The sequence below is a fragment of the Pteronotus mesoamericanus genome, unplaced genomic scaffold (genome assembly GCF_021234165.1).
Source record: "Pteronotus mesoamericanus isolate MK-2021 breed Mesoamerican mustached bat unplaced genomic scaffold, CSHL_Meso_final contig_1189, whole genome shotgun sequence".
In the NCBI taxonomy this organism is placed as follows: Eukaryota; Metazoa; Chordata; class Mammalia; order Chiroptera; family Mormoopidae; genus Pteronotus; species Pteronotus mesoamericanus.
This window is the reverse complement of record NW_026555038.1, coordinates 3,001,078-3,019,990: the sequence shown is the minus strand read 5'-3', so window position 1 is coordinate 3,019,990 and position 18,913 is coordinate 3,001,078. Positions and strand designations below refer to the sequence as shown.

Below are 18,913 nucleotides of genomic sequence, written 5' to 3'. Positions count from 1 at the left end.
TCTCCTCACATTATAAAAAAATCTAATCAAATATTTTATTGAGAAGATTATTTCACAAATTGATTATAAAATTTGTAGGTACCACTGTAGTGAGGAAAACTAAGAAATATCTCTAGAGATGACAGTTTGGTGGCTAAAGGGCAAAGTATCTGAAAAAGACATCATTTTGATTTTCTTTGATGAAAAAGCTGCTTCTGAAACATCTAAAAGATTCTTAAGATATATAGCAAATAAAACTTCTGGATTTTAATCCTGGATTTGCCGGTAATTTGTCCTTTAATTATTTAATGTGGGACTCTGAGAATAGGAATACCTGGCCTACATTTTGATTATTACACAGCTCAAATGAGGTAATATAGTAATTATTTTGTAAGTACAGGAATTGCAAGTTAAATGCAAATTTGTGGTTTTAATATTAGAGCTTAATGGTTTAACACAGTGTTTGATTCATAGTAAGTGCTCAAAAAATTATAGTCATCAATTATTATAATGTACCAAAGAAGGCTGATTCAGCAACTAACAACCCTCCAAAACATCAAATGCAATAAATTCTACCTTTAGGGATGAAGGATTCCCCACTGCATGCTCAGGTTTTCTGAGAATCAAACAAGATTCAGTGAACGAAATCTCAGCACCAGAATTCATCATAAATACAGCAAACACTTAAACAGGGTAGTACCTACCTTAGTGCCCCCCCCAAACATTTAGGTTAATATATTTTCAATTGTTGAATATTTTTTCAAAAGGAGAGTCTTGCCTTTACTTTTCTTATCCTTAAACTAGAAAAGAAAGAACAATTCTTGGAAACCTGTTCAAAGGTAAATATAAATTATGGCAAAATCCATTCAAAAACCTTGTGGTAATAAATACTCTCAAAAATCTGGATGTATGTGTGTATGCTCGTGAATGTAGTCTTGTCAAGTATAGCAGATACCCGACCAAAGCAGTTATTTCATAAACACAACCTAGCAAAAACTAACACTTGGGATATGCTCACCAGCTGTCTAACAATCTCATGGCAAGTACTGATTGGCATGTGCCATACTGGGAGACCACAGGAGAGCAAAGGGGGGATTTTGCCCACTAAGGTAAAACCAAAGATACAGTCTGATACTAATATGTGCAGATCACAGAGGCAACCAAGTAATAAGGAAAGGCGATAGAGGTTGAGAGAAGAAAGGGAAGAGGTTCTCAGAAGTTTAAGCTTCCAAGAATAAGAATTTTCTTTACATCTTCATGGATGGAAAGCGGTAAACATCTCAGTGGTTTGACCTCTGAATGAAAATATATAATTTTTTGAGTCAATGAAAATTAAATGTTCTGCATCAGCTACAATTTACTTGGCTCTTTGATTCCAAAATAACTCATGTTCACTATCTACTAGATAATACGTGGAGAGAGAAAGCTGACATGAGGACTACCCAATTATATGACTTGCTTGATGCTGTTTTAAAATTTTGTCCTTTTCATTATGAACATAGTAATTATTAAAATAGAGTGCTATAGTTTAAAGAGGAAGAGAATTTTTCTGTCAGTTTTCTCTTCCTGTGAATCAGTTTTCATATAAAACCAACTGAAAATATTTCTGAATTGGACACCTGTGAACATTTTAATGGAGTCTGCTCCTAAACCCCAAAATTCTAAAAAAAAAAAAAGTATTTGAAATCATTTGAAGATGTGTGAAGTTATGGTAATGCTGTCTTCAACAACATCCATCCTTAAACATTTACAGTATGTCAACACAGGCCTGGAATATGGAGACACTCCAGGAATTAATATCTAAACATCAAACAAGGTGGCAGGTACTAGACAAATCATGTGGAGGCACAGGATTCCAGAGACCAGATTTGGCAAGTTTTAAGTCTCCAGCGTCTCGGGGCAAGGTATCTGAGAAGAGTATGAAAACGGTACCTCGGGATGGAGAAAAATGACTACTAACCTAAGCCCTGGCTATGAGGGGCTTCCTGTGTCAATCGCCCCTTTCCCGAGCACCCCTCCTAGAGGAGGGCAGACCAGTAAAAAGGTGAAAGAAGAGAGGAGTCTAGGGGCAGTCCCTTCCCTAATTTTAAGAGGTCATCGGTCTTCAGGCCGTGCATCTACAATGCGTAGCTTTGGCCTATTAATAAAAAGAAATCAAGTTCAACGCTCTTCCGCTCGCTGACAAGGAGGCCCGTCAATCTGAGAAGGCAGGGAAGGCTGGAAGGATGAAAAGTCTGCCATTGCCCAAATACCGAAGTCCATCCCTAGGGAACTTCTGCACCAGGTACCCTCAGGAGCTCATCCCAGCCTGAGAACACCTGCCCTTCGGAGAGGGGCAGGCCTGGCGACTGGAAGTGTAGTCGGGGGAGGGCACGGGGGCCGGCGGGGGCATCTGTGGCATAGACTTGGGCTCAGACCATCCTCCTGAGCAAGTGCAGTGGAGTTCCACTAGCAGGGTAACTTCTGGGGATTCTAACATCCTCTGTGCTTTGTGGAACTGGAATGCACAAGCTTTCTTCCCGGGGAACCGAGTAATCCTTCTGTCTTTGGGGCTTCTCTCCAATTGATGTTGGAAGTGTACAATGACCTCTAGCCCCCAACACCTTTAAAAAGGTTTGCCACTTGGTGCCTGAAGACATGGTGAGATTTCCCACTGGGCCTCTCAGCTTGATATCATTGGGCTAATTGCGAACCTTTCCAGTCAGAATTTCTCTAGATGTACAGTGCTTAGTAGGACACTTCTTGAAGCGAGGGTGAAATTAGAATGACATCAGGCTTTTGAGAAGACTTCCTAGAATAGGTGTGTTGTGAAAATTAATACTTCATTGTGTGTGGTAGACCCTTTTTTAGAGATTAAAGATAAAAGGACCTTAAGGCTCCTATTGTTTCAACCCCTTTAATTTACAGCTAAGAATACTTAAGCTCAGAGAGGTCAAATGATTATCCTAATACCATCAATAAAAGACAAAAGGCCAACAGATTTTTACAATATTTCAGCAACTGTGCTTTTCACTGCTTACCAGGAGACTTTTTCAAAGACTGTCGTTAAAGTCCTAATTCATTTGTCAAGTAATTTTAATGTTTGGTGAAAAACACCTGCACACAGGACTCATGGTGGTCTGCATGTATTCTAAATTCTAGTGCTTGAGAAGATGAACAAAAATACACCCTTGCGTTACCTTTTAGCCTGGGCTGTATATAATTTTTCAGCCTCTGCAGAGTCTAGTACAATATTCAATATATATTAGGATTTAATCAATTAATTTGGCAGGCCTATCTGACAGAATCCACCTGAGTCTGATGCTTGGCCTACCAAGATTGCTGATGACAGTCTGCATTACTCCCAGTTTTTATAGACCCAATGATTATAAAAGTTTGTTGATGTTAGGTAGAAATATACCCTGTCTTCATAAAAACTGATCTGAGCTCAGGTAGTGTAGCTTTTAACCACTAGGCTGTACTTAGTCTTGAGACTGCATATTTTACTCCGCTTGAAACAATTTGACCCATCTTCACAACCCCCCTCCACCCCGTTTCAGTTTATTCTGGACTAAAATTAGAACTACTTCCTCTAGAAAATCTCCTCTGACTCCTCCCCAAGGTTGGGCTTGACCTGGCCCATGGCACAATCTCAGCTTTATATTGTCCAGATGAAAAAACTACTAGTAGCTTACCCCCAGCATGAATTCATTAATCTGGACAGACTGATTTCACTGTCTGTGTTCTACTATACAAGTTTTTCCTCTTGTCAACTTGCAAGCAATTTCTCTTGTCTGTAAACTATTTTTGCCTTCTTTTTATCTATTAAAATACTATATAAAATCCAGTTTTAAAACTACCTTCTGATATATTCAGCATACTCAAAGTATACTCAAAATTTGATGATTTCTCTTATTTCCACTGTTAACACTATGTAAACAGCTTATCCCTCTTAGGCTTTACTACAGGACTTAATTAGAATACCTGCTTTGTCTCTAGCCTCTGCCTTCAGTCAATTCTTAACACAGCATTCAGAGTGAGCCTTTTAAAATTTAAAGTTAGATTATGTCACTTAAAACCCTCCAATGGCTGTTCATACTACAATTAACCTTGGTTCTTAGTGAATATATTTTCCAAACTTACTCTGTTGAGCACATTAATGAGAAGAAAAATAAAACAATTTTAAAAAGGACACTGTCACCTACTATCAAAACTCACTGATACCACCTTAATTGTCTTCTAAATGGTCTGGTGATCTCCATTCTCGTTCATTCTCCTCCCCTCACTCTCCAACTTAGCCAGTCTCCACAGTGTTGTTAAAGTCATCTTTTTAAAGTGATAATATTGCTCCTTTGTTTTAAGCTTCATTCATGTTTCTCCTTAAGCTTCATTCATGTTTCTCCATGACCAACCGAAATTTTTTAGCTTGGCATAAGAAGTTCTTTGTTATCTGTCTGTCCTATAACCTCTCCTTCCACTTTTACACTTCGTACTCTGTGTCAAGCTACTTGTAGCTAGCTGTATACATCATGATATTTTGTTACTCCATTTCTTTGCACAAGTCACACCTTCTGCCTCCTATCTTTTAACCTAGAAATTGAATATAGAAAACTATCATTAAAATTACCTAATAGAAAACTTCATACATAATGACATTTATGGCTTTTCAACTCATTATATAAAATGAAAAGTCTAAATACCTGATAAGAGAGATAATTATAGTACAGCCACACAATAGAATATCATGTAATGTTTTAAATGTTATATGCAAAAAGGTGATTTTTATTTTTTATGAAAATAAGGCACCAATAAAAATAACAAAATACAGAAAGGTTTAAAGAAAATAAAGATAACCACAATCCATCCCATCAGAGACATACTAACATTTTTAAATATAGCCAATATTTTCCCCATGGAAATATCCATGTAAACATATAAAGAGAATCTTACCCCATATGCAGTACTCTATTTTATACTTTTATAAAATGTACTAAAATACATAAGTATATTTATATATAAGTATAGCTTTATCATTAGAATATTCTTGGAAAATATGTTTTAATGACTGTATAACATCATATAGATGCATCATAATTTATTTGACCTTTCTTCTGTTTAGGGGAAAGGTCAACATAAAATATACTGTAATAAATATCTTGAATATTCATTTCTCTTTGTATGTGTGCTAATGTTGTTTAGAGTGTTTGACCCTAACCCACTGCTTTCTGGGGAAATCTATTTGAACATCAGTCCTTAATAATCATGTTATATGCCTTAACACCATCGCTGAGCATATCTTCAGGGACCGGAATGAAAATCTGAATCGAAGATAGCCGATCCAAAGGCTTACCAGTAGCCTGTGGTTTAGCCTGGCCTCAAAGGCTTGTCCAGAGGTAGTAAAATAACTCAAGTCAATCATCTTCCCCCATTCAGAAATCTGAATAGTGACCCAGAAGGAAGTTACAAGTTAGTAGTGGGTAACAGAATTGAAAAAATATATTCAGGCATGTGATGGCAATTATAAGCATACATAGAGTGAATAAACAGGAGGAGGTCAAACTGTAGAGAGAAAAGAGGGCACCTAAAGAGAATTAAGTTCTTGAAAGGCCTCATTGTCTAATGGCTTTGTAGAGCAAGTTCCACTATTGAAGCTACTGTCCTTGGATTTTTTTTAAATGACATTTTAAAACGTAATGTTGTATAACTCTATTTTATAATCAGATAACCAAAGTGGATCTCTGTTCTTTGCAAACAGAAGTTCACTAATGTAGTGTGTAGCTCTATTTCCATAGGATATATGAGTAGATATGGACTCACTGCAGGAAAGAGTGGCAAGAACTTTAAGGCTCATCATTTGGCAAATAGTTTTTCCAAAAAGTCTGTATCAATTTATCTTCAACATAAATAGTGTATAAATATCCCTTATTCTGTACTCTCACTGAAAATAGCTTTTATAATTTTTAATAAAAGTAGTATTTCATTGCTTTAATCTGTTGATATCCTTTGCCATTTTTTACTAGATGTCCACCTATTAAATTTATAAAAACTCATCACTGTCATAATCATGACAAATATTTTTTCCTATTGTTGCTTGACTTCCATATGTTCTTAACCTACAGTTTAAAAGAAATTTATGTGGTCAAATTCCTAGGTTTCGTCTCTGGGTTTCTCCATTTTACCTAACTCAAAAAATGTGTGTGTGTGTTTTCAACTATTAAAAAAAAGCCACTTTAGTGAGTTTTACACATTTTGTCTAAAGTGGTAGAACCGCCTTTTTTAAAAAAGTGAAATCTTGTGCTAATCTTATATACAAATCAAATAAATATGGAATTAAATTTGTGATTCTTGTTCCTGAGACACCAGCCTTCATGAAACCAAACCGAGGTTCTTGGAACATAGCTTAAAAACTTATGCATATGTATATGTATATGTGTTTACATATATGTTGTAAGTCATGAGATGAGAACCTAATTTTTTCACAAAAGAAATAATTTTCTCACCACTGTTTACTCAATAATCCTTTTCCAAGTCATTGACCTTTATTAATATGTAAAGTATATAAGCATATATACAAATGTTATATAACCCATACACAGGTCTATTTCAAAACTATTTAGTGACTGAGTATTCTGAACCTTTTTTTAAAATGTGCAATCAAATTCTCCATGATTTTAATTTCAATATATCATTTATTATGTTAAGACAATCTCATTAATCTTTCTTATAATCATCTCTGCTATTCTCCAATGTCTATTAAAACGTTTTAGAATCCCTTTTTTTATTTCAAATGTCATTGAGATTTTGATGATATTTGAAATAAATCAGCAAATTTACTTAAGAACATACCCTCTAAAAAAAAATAAGACCTCTATTCGAGTTCTCTTTTAGTTTCCATCGTGTTTTGTTTTTCATTATTTTCATTCTACATTCTTATTTGTTCCTCGTTAAGACATTTTAGTGTTTTTATAAACCATATTTTCCCACCCATTTTCTGATTTTTCCAAGTTTAAGAAACTATTGATTTTTGTATTTTTAACCACCTTAATGGATTGAATTCATTCATTTTAACTTATTAAGACATATTGTAGGCACTCCTTTATGTCTGTCTAATAAGCCTGAGACTGTTCTATATTAATACATCAGTCTTGAACAGTTAATTATTATCATTTTGCTTTAATCTTTTAATTCGTAATAGCATATAAGTAAATTTTTCAACCCAATCAAGGGTTTCAAAACTTTTAAATGGAGGACTTAACCTATTTTGATAAATTTAGTTTCTCTTGATTCATGTTCTCTAAATTTTTCTTTTTTGGCCATCTTGTTTTTGGAGTTTTTTTTTCTGTCTTTTGCTATAGGGACTGAATATTCTTTGATTTTTTTTATTTCGTTTTGAAGGCATATTTTAGTTTTATTAGTTGCAGTTTCTAACACTGTAAAAAAATATATTCAGTAGACCTATATTTCTTGAATTATTGAAGTCAAGAAGCAAATGTAATGAGTCCTGCTACGTAAGATCAGAAATGTAGCACACTTCCTTTTGCTGCCCTTTCCCCATAGGGTTGTTGGATTTAGCAAATAAAAACAAAGCAGCCCTGGCTGGTGTGGCCCAGTGAATAGAGTGGCCAGACTGTGAACCAAAGGGTCATCATGTCAATTCCCAGTCAAGGCACATGCTTGGGTTGCAGGACAGATCTCCAGTAGGGGATACACAAGAGTCAACCACACACTGATGTGTCCTTCTCCTTCTCCCTCTAAAAAAATAAATGAATAAAGTCTTTTTTAAAAAAAGCATGCCTAGGTAAATTTGAATTTAATACGAGCAAATAATTTCTTAGTATAAGTCCCATGCAGTATTTGGAACGTACACTAAAAAATTATTCATGTATATCTGAAATTCAAACTTACCTTTTTTTATCTGACAACTCCACTCTCCCACTCAGACTTTACATATAACCTGCTTTTATACTTAGTATTTGTATATTATTTTCTTGTACAACTATTTAAAGTTTCTGAAGTTTTGTAAAATTATTCAGACTTAATGGCATGTTTAGCTAATTTTAGTACTCATCATCAGTCCTTTTGTATCATGGACACATTCTTGAGCTCTTTAAAAAAAGGCACGTTTTCTGTTTTCCAGTTTTTTTTAAAAAATTTTTTTTTGAGAGGAGAAGGGAGAAAGAGAGGGAGGGAATCACTAGCGTGTAAGAGACACATCAGTCAGTTGCCTCTAGCACACCCCTAACTGAGGAACCGGCCTGCAGCCCAGGCACGTGCCCTGCTCCAATCGAGAATCAAACCGGAAACTTTTCGGTTCACAGGCCAGTGCTCAATCCACTGAGCCACACCAGCCAGGAGTTTTCTGGTTTATATCTCGTTTGTTACCTGTACATATAGAAGACAATGCAGATGATTTTAAAAAACTGTAGATGATAACATTTTTTAATCTCTAAATTAATTCCAAAGGTGGTGTTCCATTCTTTTGACATTTACTATTGCTGAGGTCTTTAACCATCCTCCCTTTTTGATTTTGTTGATAACAAGAATTTTTCTTTCTGCAATACTTGCTTTTCCTAGAAATCTAGTGAGCAAATACTTTTAGCTCAGGAGCAATTCCTTTGATCATTGATTCTATTCCAAGTGTTCTTTTGTCTTCCTTAGAAACTTTTAATTCTTACATTGGAATCTCCATTCTCTGTGCTTCATATCTTTTCTCTCATTGTTCCCATTTCATTACCATTTATTTATACATTTAAAATCAACTCATTTATTCATTTCAGTGTTTGATATTCTGCAGTGTCAATTCTGTTCTTTATTTTTACTTTGATACAGTGTTTTAAATTTCCCTATTGTCCTTCAATTGTATATTTTTTAATCTTAGACATTCATATATACTTAGGTATTTCTACTTGTTTTATTGATTTTGGGTTTTCTGTCATCCTACTGACACCATTTTTTTTTTTTTTTAATTTCTTTAGGAGACCAAAATAGTTCATTTTTAGGGCAGTAGGATTCTAAGTCTTTACAATAATATTCCTCTCTTTGGTACTGCAATTTCCTCTTATTTCCCTAAGCAGGTCTACTTTTTTTTCTTGGGAAGTGATATCCAAACATATTTGTATATCAATAGTTAGGTCTTGTGTTATTTCTATTGAGTCTACTCCATTTTTATAATGGCAGATTCTCTCCTTACACAATTAGCTTAAGTTCATATTTACACATAGCTCTAAGATCAATTTTTTCTAGCAGATATTTCTCTATTCTATTGAGATTAAGTCAAATTCTATGGCTTGGATCTCTTAAATCTCAACCAATGGTAGTATTGTTGATTTCTAACATTCACTTCTATCAGCTTTTGTCCACTCTTACTTAGAAAACTAATCTTGTTATTTGATACTTGGCGTCTGAACCTATGAGTGTGGAAAACTGAGAAAAGCAGTGGGTGAGAGTGCATTGTGGTAACCCCAAAGTGCAGCAGCCGTGCAAGGAAAGGATGATTCCTGAGTGTTCTGGCTGACAGATGTAACATCTTGATATCCTATCTCACGTAAAGTGTGATATGGTGTTTTCTTATCTATTGTCTTAAGTAATTAAATTTTACTTACCGTTTTCATTCTTCCACATTTGAGCAACAAGATACCAGTTTTGAGTTTCAAGTTTAGTGTGTTTTCATTTTTTTCTGTGGCTTCCTAGGGACTTTACAGGAGAGTCAAGACGCTATTTCATAGATACCCAGCCAATTTCAGTTCAAACCAAAATGTAAGTAAATGTTTTGAAGTCAGTGAAAACACAAAGCTGATCACACAGTATTTCAGGCACATAAAAAATAAAAAAAAAAAGACTAGAACGAAACAGGATGAATTTTCACCATAAATCTTTTATATATTTCATAGTATAATATAGTAGAAAAAGAAAATACACTTTAATTTTAAATATATAGGAATCCTCCTAAAGATATCCTCTTTAAGCAAAAGATTTCTAGTGGTTGTTAGGGGAAACTGTAATGTTGTTTGGGATTACTTGGATTATTTATAGAATTTTCTTCCCAGCAGCATTTATTGGGCTTAAGGTTAAGCTTTGATTAAAGCTGTAAACTGAACAGAATTACAAGTTTTTTCTGTGATTATTGTACAGATGTGAATTCTGATCAAACCTCCTATAAAACTCATGGCATTTATGGGATTTCTCTCCTGTGTGAACTTTTTGATGAATTCGAAGAGCTGAGCTATGACTGAAACCCTTACTACACTTAGCACATTGATAAGGCTTCTCTCCTGTGTGGACTCTTTGATGAATGTGAAGATTAGAGCTGTGACTAAAGCCCTTTCCACAGTCATCACATTTATAGGGTTTTTCTCCTGTATGGACTCTCTGATGAATGAGAAGATGTGACCGCTGACTAAATCCCTTACCACACTGTTCACATTTATAGGGTTTCTCTCCAGTATGTACTCTTTGATGAGTGTGAAGCTTTGAACTTTTGCTGAAGCCCTTTCCACATTCACGACAAGTATAGGGTTTTTCCCCTGTATGGACCCTCTGATGAATGCGAAGATCTGAGCTGTGACTAAAGTCCTTTCCACAGTCGTCACATTTATAAGGCTTCTCTCCTGTATGCACTCTCTGATGAATTTGAAGGTTTGAGCGCTGGGTAAAGCCCTTACCACAGTCATCACATTTATAGGACTTCTCTCCTGTGTGGACTAACTGATGAATTCGAAGATTTGAGCTCTGACTGAAACCCTTACCACATTCATCACATTTATATGGTTTCTCTCCTGTGTGGACTCTCTGATGAACATGAAGTACTGAACTCCGACTAAAACCCTTGCCACACTGATTGCACTTAAAAGGCTTCTCTCCTATGTGAAGTCTCTGGTGAAAGTGAAGTAACGAATCTCTACTGAGGTCCTTTCCGCACTCAAGTTTATAGAGTTCCTCTTTTGTATGGACTCTTTGATGATTGTGAAGACTAGAGATCTGACCGAAGGCCCTACCACACATATTACATATATAAGGAATCTTCCCTGTGTGGACTTTCTGATGCAAATGAACACCTATGCTCCGACTAAAGTTATTGTTACCTTCATCACATCTGTACAGCTTCTTACCTATGTGGATCCTTGGATGTCTGTACAGGTCTGATCCTTGAGAGAAACATTCTGTGCTAATGGAGCACTGACAAAACTTTTCTCCAAGTTGATTTCTCTTGTGGAAAACACATTTTGAGTTCCAGTAATAAATCTCTTTACATTGACTACATCCACAGTATTTCACTTCCATAGAATCTTTCAGTAGGTCATTTTGGCATATCTCCTCAATGTACTCTGGAAGACTTTCCTCTTTTGGGACATAAGAATGCTGAACTAGGAGCTTCTGTTCTTTTTCAGTGGAGAGATGTTTCCTGGATATGCCAATAGAGTATCTGTTTCCTTGAAAACCATGTGAATCACTCACATAGATTTCTCTACCACTGTCTTGAGGGTGTTTTGTTTCTAAGGATCGCCAAGGTCTAAACTTTGTATGTTTTAAATTCCTGGGACTTTTGCCTTCAAAAGTCAGTTCATAGTTCCCATAACCTGGTACTTGTGTGGAAAATACTAACCATTCTTGATAGTGAAAAAGGTCTTGCTGCTTTAGGTCTTTAGAATCTATCCCTTGAATCGTTTCCACATAGTTTTGGTTCTCATATGTCTGAGGGCTAGCATTTCTCCAACCTTGCCAGCAACAAAGATTTTCATGTTCTAAATATCTGAATCTTTCTTTTGGGGGCTTGTAGCTCTCTTTCCAGTTTCCTAGGAGAGTAAAGACATAATCCAGTGGTGAGATGAAGCCTGTGCTTAAATATTTCTAAGTATTTCAATCAATGACTTTTAGAATAATAGGGATATATGTGTGGGTGGGAGTGGGAAAGAAGGGTGATGACTTAGGCTGCTCCATGTTTGGGTTTGAAATTCATTTGTTTGTTCATGCATATATATGAACTCATTCACTCACTTACTCATTCCACAAACATATCTTGAGCATCTACTACTTACCAGGTACTCTTAGAAATAAGAGTAAGGCTGACTGCTTTATGGAAATAGCCTTTAAGAGGAGATTTAATTAGATTATATTGAGCATTATTTTAAAAATAAAATACTGTTTTTATTTTTCTGTTCTCAGATGATGTCATAGATTACGTAAAAAGAATGGCCACATTAACTCTCTACATTATCTACATCTTTCAGTGTTCCCCTTCCACACTAACTTTAGGCTTGGCTATACAATTAGCTTTGGCCACTGGGACAATAGCAAAAATGATACAAGCAGAGACCTGAAAATTGAAAAGTGCTTGTGCATTGCCACTTGTCCTCTCTCTTGCTGGTTTTGAAAATACTGTGGCCACCAGCACGTAAATGAGCCTGGGCTAGCCTGGTTGAAGAGGGACATATGTTCCACCCATACCCATTACTCCCACTGATGCTGACCTACTGCCAGGCATGAGTCATGCTATCCAACTTAATCTTATACCATCCATCCTCAACCAAGTCACTCCATGATGGGAGATCCATGTAACCAATTAGAATCATAAAAAATAAGAATTTGTTAAATCACTAAGTTTGGGGTAGTTTGTTATATAGCAAAAGCTAAGTTATACAAATAGTATGAAGTAAGAACAAATTTAGGACCACACAAAAATGATTATAGTTTGTGGAGATCTATGCTTTAAGTGCAATGCAGAAAATAAGTAAGAATAACAATCACAGGTAACTATTAATTATATAGCCTAGGTATCTTGAAAGATGTCTTGCTTTTATTATCTTCTATTTGTCATCTGATTTAAGACCTATTTTTTGAGACTGTTTCTTCTACCTCAATACAATACCTAGAAAAAGAACCCAAATATTCAACAAAACTGATCCCAAAAGAAACTATTCTCTAAGAGCTGGGATAACTTTACCTACTGACATGACATTTGTGTAGTTCTCCCACATGACTTCTCTGTAGAGCTTTTTTTGAGAAAAATCCAGAAATTTCCATTCCTCCCAAGTGAAAATAACAGTCACATCTTCAAATGTTACTGCCATCTGGTCAAACATCAGGTTTTCCAGGAAGAAGAAATCTAAGTAAGAAAATAGGCAAAAAAAAAAAAACCCAAAACAAACAAACAAACAAAACACATTAACCACATTAACAAGTAGCAAATCAAACAGAAAAAGAACTTCAGTAATGAAGAAAAACAAGAAAGGTAACAGGAGACATTTAGTCAGATGGCTAAATGACGTTATATAGTCATTGAACCCTTATCACCAATCATAAGAAACATTTATATAGCATTCATCTGATAACTTCACATATATTTCAAGTACTTCACATATATTTCAGGTAATCCTCACAGCAATCCTATCTTGTAGAAACTATTGCATTCATTTTACAAATTAGTAAACAATGGTTGTAAAAGATTAAGTAAATTCTAAAGATCCATGCCTACACAATGAAACTTTAATCACCAATAACACAAAAGTGAGAAAATTCAGTGCTCTTTATTTTTATGTTTATTAAATACAGCTTAAAAATTTTAAAGATAAGTCTACTTTAACACATGAATATATGAATAAAATTTGAAAATCAGAATGCTCAGAAACCCAGACAACAGGACTGAGAACTGGTGTCAGTGTGGACAATAAATGAACTTACTGGTCCGTCATGTTGCAGAAAGTACAGAAAAATAAAAACTAACGTTATGCTAAAGAAGCCATTGACAGGAGAATATATACAGTGATTCCATTTTCACAATGTTCAAAAATAGGCAAACTAAACAATTTTGCTTAGAGATGCAGATGTACGTAGTTAACACTATTTCAAAAAACTAAGAAATAATGAACACAAGATTTAAGAAAGCAGTTGCCTGTCTCTAGGAGAGAGGGGAAATGAAACTGTGGGATCATCAGAGGACTTTGAAATGTATTTGCTGGTCTAGATGGTGCGTGTCCGTGTTTTTTTATTTTAAGTTGTATACATGTTTTAATTTAATCTTTTGTATTATGTAATACATCACAATAAATACTCAAATTAATTGATATACAAAATCCAATTACATAATTTAGAAAAAGAGTTTGGACATATAAGTAATAATCATGGAGAGGGGTTGGGGGTGGAGGGATTGAGCAAAACGGAAAAAGGACTCATAGGCATGGACAGCAGAGTGGTGATTGCTGGGGGGAGGGGGGTTAAGGGGACTAAAGGGTAATGAAAATAATACAATAAAGATTAAATAAAATAAAAAATTACTTTTAAAATAAAATTTACAACAGTAATTTAAAAATATAAATTTTTAAAATTAGCTTAACACAAACACTTAAAACCTACATAAAGATAGCTTCAGAATTTAGAAATACCCCATCATCTTAGAGAAATATAATTTTGTTCTCACCAAATCTCACCTATCTATATTTTTAATGGGCTCCCAATCAAGATACAGTACTAAAAAGTTGAGAGAATGAGTGTATCTGACAAACTAATTTGAAGTGCTTTCGTGAGAAAAAGAAATTGTGAACAAGGAATATTGAAAGGAAACTAACCCAATAGTATATTAAAATTTGAATAATTCCTCTGTAATTATACCACACGGTTGAAATAGGAATAGAAAAGAAAATCAATGAAAAACACTAGAGATCTGGAAATGGACTCAAATATAGGAATGAATTCTAAACATGATGAAGGTGATATCAAACTCTTGAGGGAAAGATGGCTTATTTAATTAATGACGCCATCTGGAAAAAAAAAATTAAGCTAGATTACCTGCCTCAATTCTTATGTCTTAGTGACTAGAAAGAGTTACATCAGATACACATATTTTAAATAATAGCAATTGTTATTTCTATTTGTCAAGAACTGTACTAAGTTTTTTACATGTATGATCTCATTTTACCTTCTTAAAGACTCTATATAGTAAGTTCTATTTTCCCAGTTCAGATGAGACTATTTAACTGAATCTAGTTTGCATAACCAAGAAGTTATAGAACCATGAAAGAAGTTTAGATAGTGAGTCCAGTGCTTGTATTTTATCTACCATGCTATACTAATAAAACATACTGAAAAGTTAATATATTCAATATCTAAAAGTTAGTAACTTTTATTTCCTTTTTTCCCAAAATAGAAATCATCATAATGTTATTCTATGGAATATTCCCAATATGTAAGTTGTCTTCCTTCCTATTCCTTACCCTCACTAAGTGAAAAACAAAGGCTAAATTCCTCTTCATTACTCATTAAATGCACCACATGTAAAGGAGCAAGATTAATTACATTCTGATACCAATACAAGAATTGAGAAATGGGTCCATGTAACAGGACAAGTGGCAAAAGTGATCTGTGTTACATGTGTATATGTGCATATATAAAGAATTTAGTAATTTGAATATGAAAAGGTAGCACCACAATCAATGAAGAAATGTTATTAGAAAAAATTTAAGTGGGAAGAAAAAGAAATGCTTAAGTTTCAGAGTTGGATTATTAAAATACTTGAAACTATAAAAAAATTGAAAAAATGAAAGTGATTTTATATATATATTAGATTTAGAGATGAAGAAGAGCTTTCATAGCAAACCTATATAAATAAAAAAACAAGATTCCACTTTATGCAAATTTGTAAAATTTCAAAATTTTTATATCTACTAATTTCTCTATATACATGTATCTTAGATAAACCCATGTGTGTATATTTGTGCAGATGTCTGTATATGCATACATAGTATTTTGTACAGATTAGGAAATATGTATGCATATTAAGTATTATATAAAGGACTATGAATGTACGTCAATAATGGCTGCTGCTGGCTGATGTGTAGGGGACTCTGAGTGGTGCACAAGAATAAGAAACCAATTAAATCTTTTTTAAAAATTTAAATATGTTTATTGATTTTAAGAGAGAGGAAGGGAGAGAGAGAGAGCATGAAACATCAATGTGAGAGACAAACATCAACTGGTTGCCTCCCATTCACGCCCTGATGATGATCAAATGCACAACCTAGGTATGTGCCCTGACCAAGAATCGAACCCCCAGCCTTTTGGTGTAGGGAGGATGCTCCAACCAACTGAGCCACACCAGCATGGGCCCAATTAAATAGTAATAACCCTCAACAATATGGCCTTACCTTATACATTCATACCCTCTCCTGTAACTAGCCCAGTGTCCGTATTTGTCCCTTCAATTTCTGCCTGAGATTAAATGGTGATCTTCCTGTCTGGAATGATACCTTCCTATATATGCATGATTATTGAAATCCGAGTGGTTGTTCCTATCTTTTAAGTGCCATTCATTCCAGCATTGTTTAATGTGCAATAACTTTAGAAATTATTAATTTCATATGATTTATTTCTCCAATGTTAAGGGAAGACATTCTTGTATTTATCTCAGAGCACCAAGAACAATATGAATTATATAGTAGACTTGAATGACTGAGTAAATGTTGGGAAAAGACAGTGTGTGGGAGGCAGCTTGCTGCACTGGAGGCTTCCTAGCCAAGTGAGGAACATACAGTATTTTATTTTATCTGGTTTATCCATTCCCATAACCCCTTCCACTACTGCCACTATCCATGGAGAATTTGGGGGCATTTTATACATAAGAAAAGGCAATCCCACTTACCTGGGATCAGACAATGAGATAAATAGTGAACATTCCTTTCTACTTTGCGCTCTTCTTTTGGGTAAGGGTGGTGTATTGAGAATGCTGAGCTGAGGATAAGAAAGGAGGAATGAAAAACTAGGCATGACTTAAAATTCCCAAACCCACTACAATCTCCACATACTAATGGGATATAACTCCCAAATTCCCTACAAAGAGGTCAGAAAGTGCCCAAGAATATTTCTTTTCCCTTTCAACGACCAGGAGAGCAATGAGGATCGGCACCCAGTGAGTACTTCATTTCTGACCCTCTAGAAACTTGAAGGTACAACGCTAGTTTGAGCATAAAAACAGTTTGATCTTCAGGTTGGGGAACCTGAACTGGGCGGGAGGGCGAAGCTCAGATGAGCTCTGCATGCTATCCTGCCCCGCGCCCTCTTTCCAAACCCATCCCTGGTGCCAAAAAGGTTGGTAACTGCTGGTTTAGTCCATCCAGGGATACAGGCGCTCTATAAAACTTAACCTCTTGAGCCTCAAACCTCTCCTATTTATTATTCTCTATTTTATCCTAAGAACGATAAAAATAAATAATAGCAGGGTAGTTAAATAGTTTCTATTGTTTGTTTTTCTTATTTTGTTTATCAGTTAAATAGTGCATTGTTCTTCCCTACTTGTTACAACAGATACACTAGATTTACTACCAGAGCACCCCAGAGTCTTAGAGAAGGATCCCAGATCCTGATCATAGTCTCAGCTCTTGTCAACAACCACTTGTGGAATTTTGGAATGGAAAGCACCAAACTTGTAGACCTCTTAGGGCTTCACTTTCCTCACCTGTAAAATGGAGGCATCAGCCTTCGCCAACTCAGTCCTGCCTCGCTGATCACAGGTCCCTGGGGAAAATGATAAAATTAAGCGCCCTCTTTCTTTGTTGAGAATAAAAACATTCATGGGTGTCCCAAGAGCGGGACGGTTTGGGCACCCCAGCACGCCACAGGCTGCCCTAGTGTCCGGATGAAGACGGTTCTCGAGGAGCGGGACCTGCCGGTTGACTCCGGGCCACGATCTGCGCGGCCTCTGCTCCCTCAGCGAAGACGTGCGCAGTCTCCGTCCGGCGGCCAGATCCTTGACCCGAGCTGCGCCCCAACACCCCCTAGTACGATATCCCGGGCGTAGGGCCCAAGCTGTCTGTGGCCTTGTCTCTCCTTCGCCTTGTTCAGTTTTAACAATGGGGAGGGAGGCAGTAAAGAACCCACCTACACCGTCTACAGGATTTCTAAGCCAGACCGGCCACTCGGCCCCTGACTTTCCCTTTTCTGCTACTCATTCTTCAGCCACAGCTCTCCCCGACCTTGTCCGCTTCTGGCTCGGTGCTCCCCACAGTCACGAAGCTTCTAAGGGGGCCATACCAAATCACTCCGGCTACACCAACAATGGGCGCAGCCCCACCAGAAAGAACCTAAGCCGCAGGCCTTGGAGCAGACACCCAGAGCGTTTCCATGGAGACGGAAGGGGCGGGCCGGGAAGGGGAGCGCAGAAGGACGTGGCTCCCGATTGGCCAGAAAGATCGGGGCGCAGCTTGGTCCTCTAAGCAGTGAATGGGACCCAGCCAACTCCAGATACTAAAGAGACAGGACTCGCCTAGGTGCTTTTAGGGCCCCTGAGAACGGGAGCAGGGCTGGGAGTTCTAGGAATGAACGGCCGGCCTCGGAGAATTGTGGGACCCTCACAACCCGCGAGCGCGGAACCCCCATCAGGAACCTGGGGAAACCCTTGCTGTCAGGTCGCCTTTGGGGACCAAGGGTGGTAACTCCCGTCGTCTCGCACATTCGGTGTAATGGGCCCTCCATTAGTTCTGGCCGCAGCGTTATAACTAAACTCGAGGCTGTAGTGTCGCACCCGCGAGGAGTATCTTTTAGGTTCCCCTTTTTGGCTGCCAGCGACAGGCTTCGCTCCGGGGCCGGCTCAGGCTTTCTTCCCTCTCCTCTCCTGGCTAATTTCTGGGCTCCTCTAGTGACTTCAGGGAGAGACAGGAAAGGCAACGGGGAGACCGAAGTGGATGTGTGGGAAGGAGCCCCTTCTCCGTGTCTTGAGAACAACAGAGATACAAGCATCTGCTCTTCTATTATCTAGTTGTATGTTATCTTAGGAAAATGTTTTCATTTTCTTAAGCACCGCCCCTCAAACTTGGGCTGGATCCGTAGTATTCAACGGCTTAGTAGGCTAGGGACCTTTATCAGGGGAGTCCTCAAAAGCAAGGAGCTCCTCGGATTCTATCCTGACTGCAACTACTTACTGGTGATGTGACCTTAGTTGAATGACTTAAATTTTTGGTGCCAGCGTCCC

At 36.7% G+C, this 18,913-nt stretch overlaps 1 protein-coding gene across 1 annotated transcript; it reads right to left on the bottom strand.

Annotated features, from left to right (window-relative positions):
• Nucleotides 1-10,049: 10,049 nt before the first annotated feature.
• Nucleotides 10,050-18,062, bottom strand: ZNF214 (zinc finger protein 214). The gene is made up of 5 exons (XM_054582529.1): nt 17,824-18,062; nt 17,402-17,460; nt 16,589-16,677; nt 12,899-13,060; nt 10,050-11,750 (listed from the first exon to the last, which is right to left on the bottom strand). The coding sequence occupies exons 2-5, from the start codon at nt 17,416-17,418 to the stop codon at nt 10,060-10,062; spliced, it is 1,959 nt and encodes a 652-aa protein (XP_054438504.1). The 5' UTR covers nt 17,419-17,460; nt 17,824-18,062; the 3' UTR covers nt 10,050-10,059.
• Between the last annotated feature and the right edge of the window lie 851 nt (nt 18,063-18,913).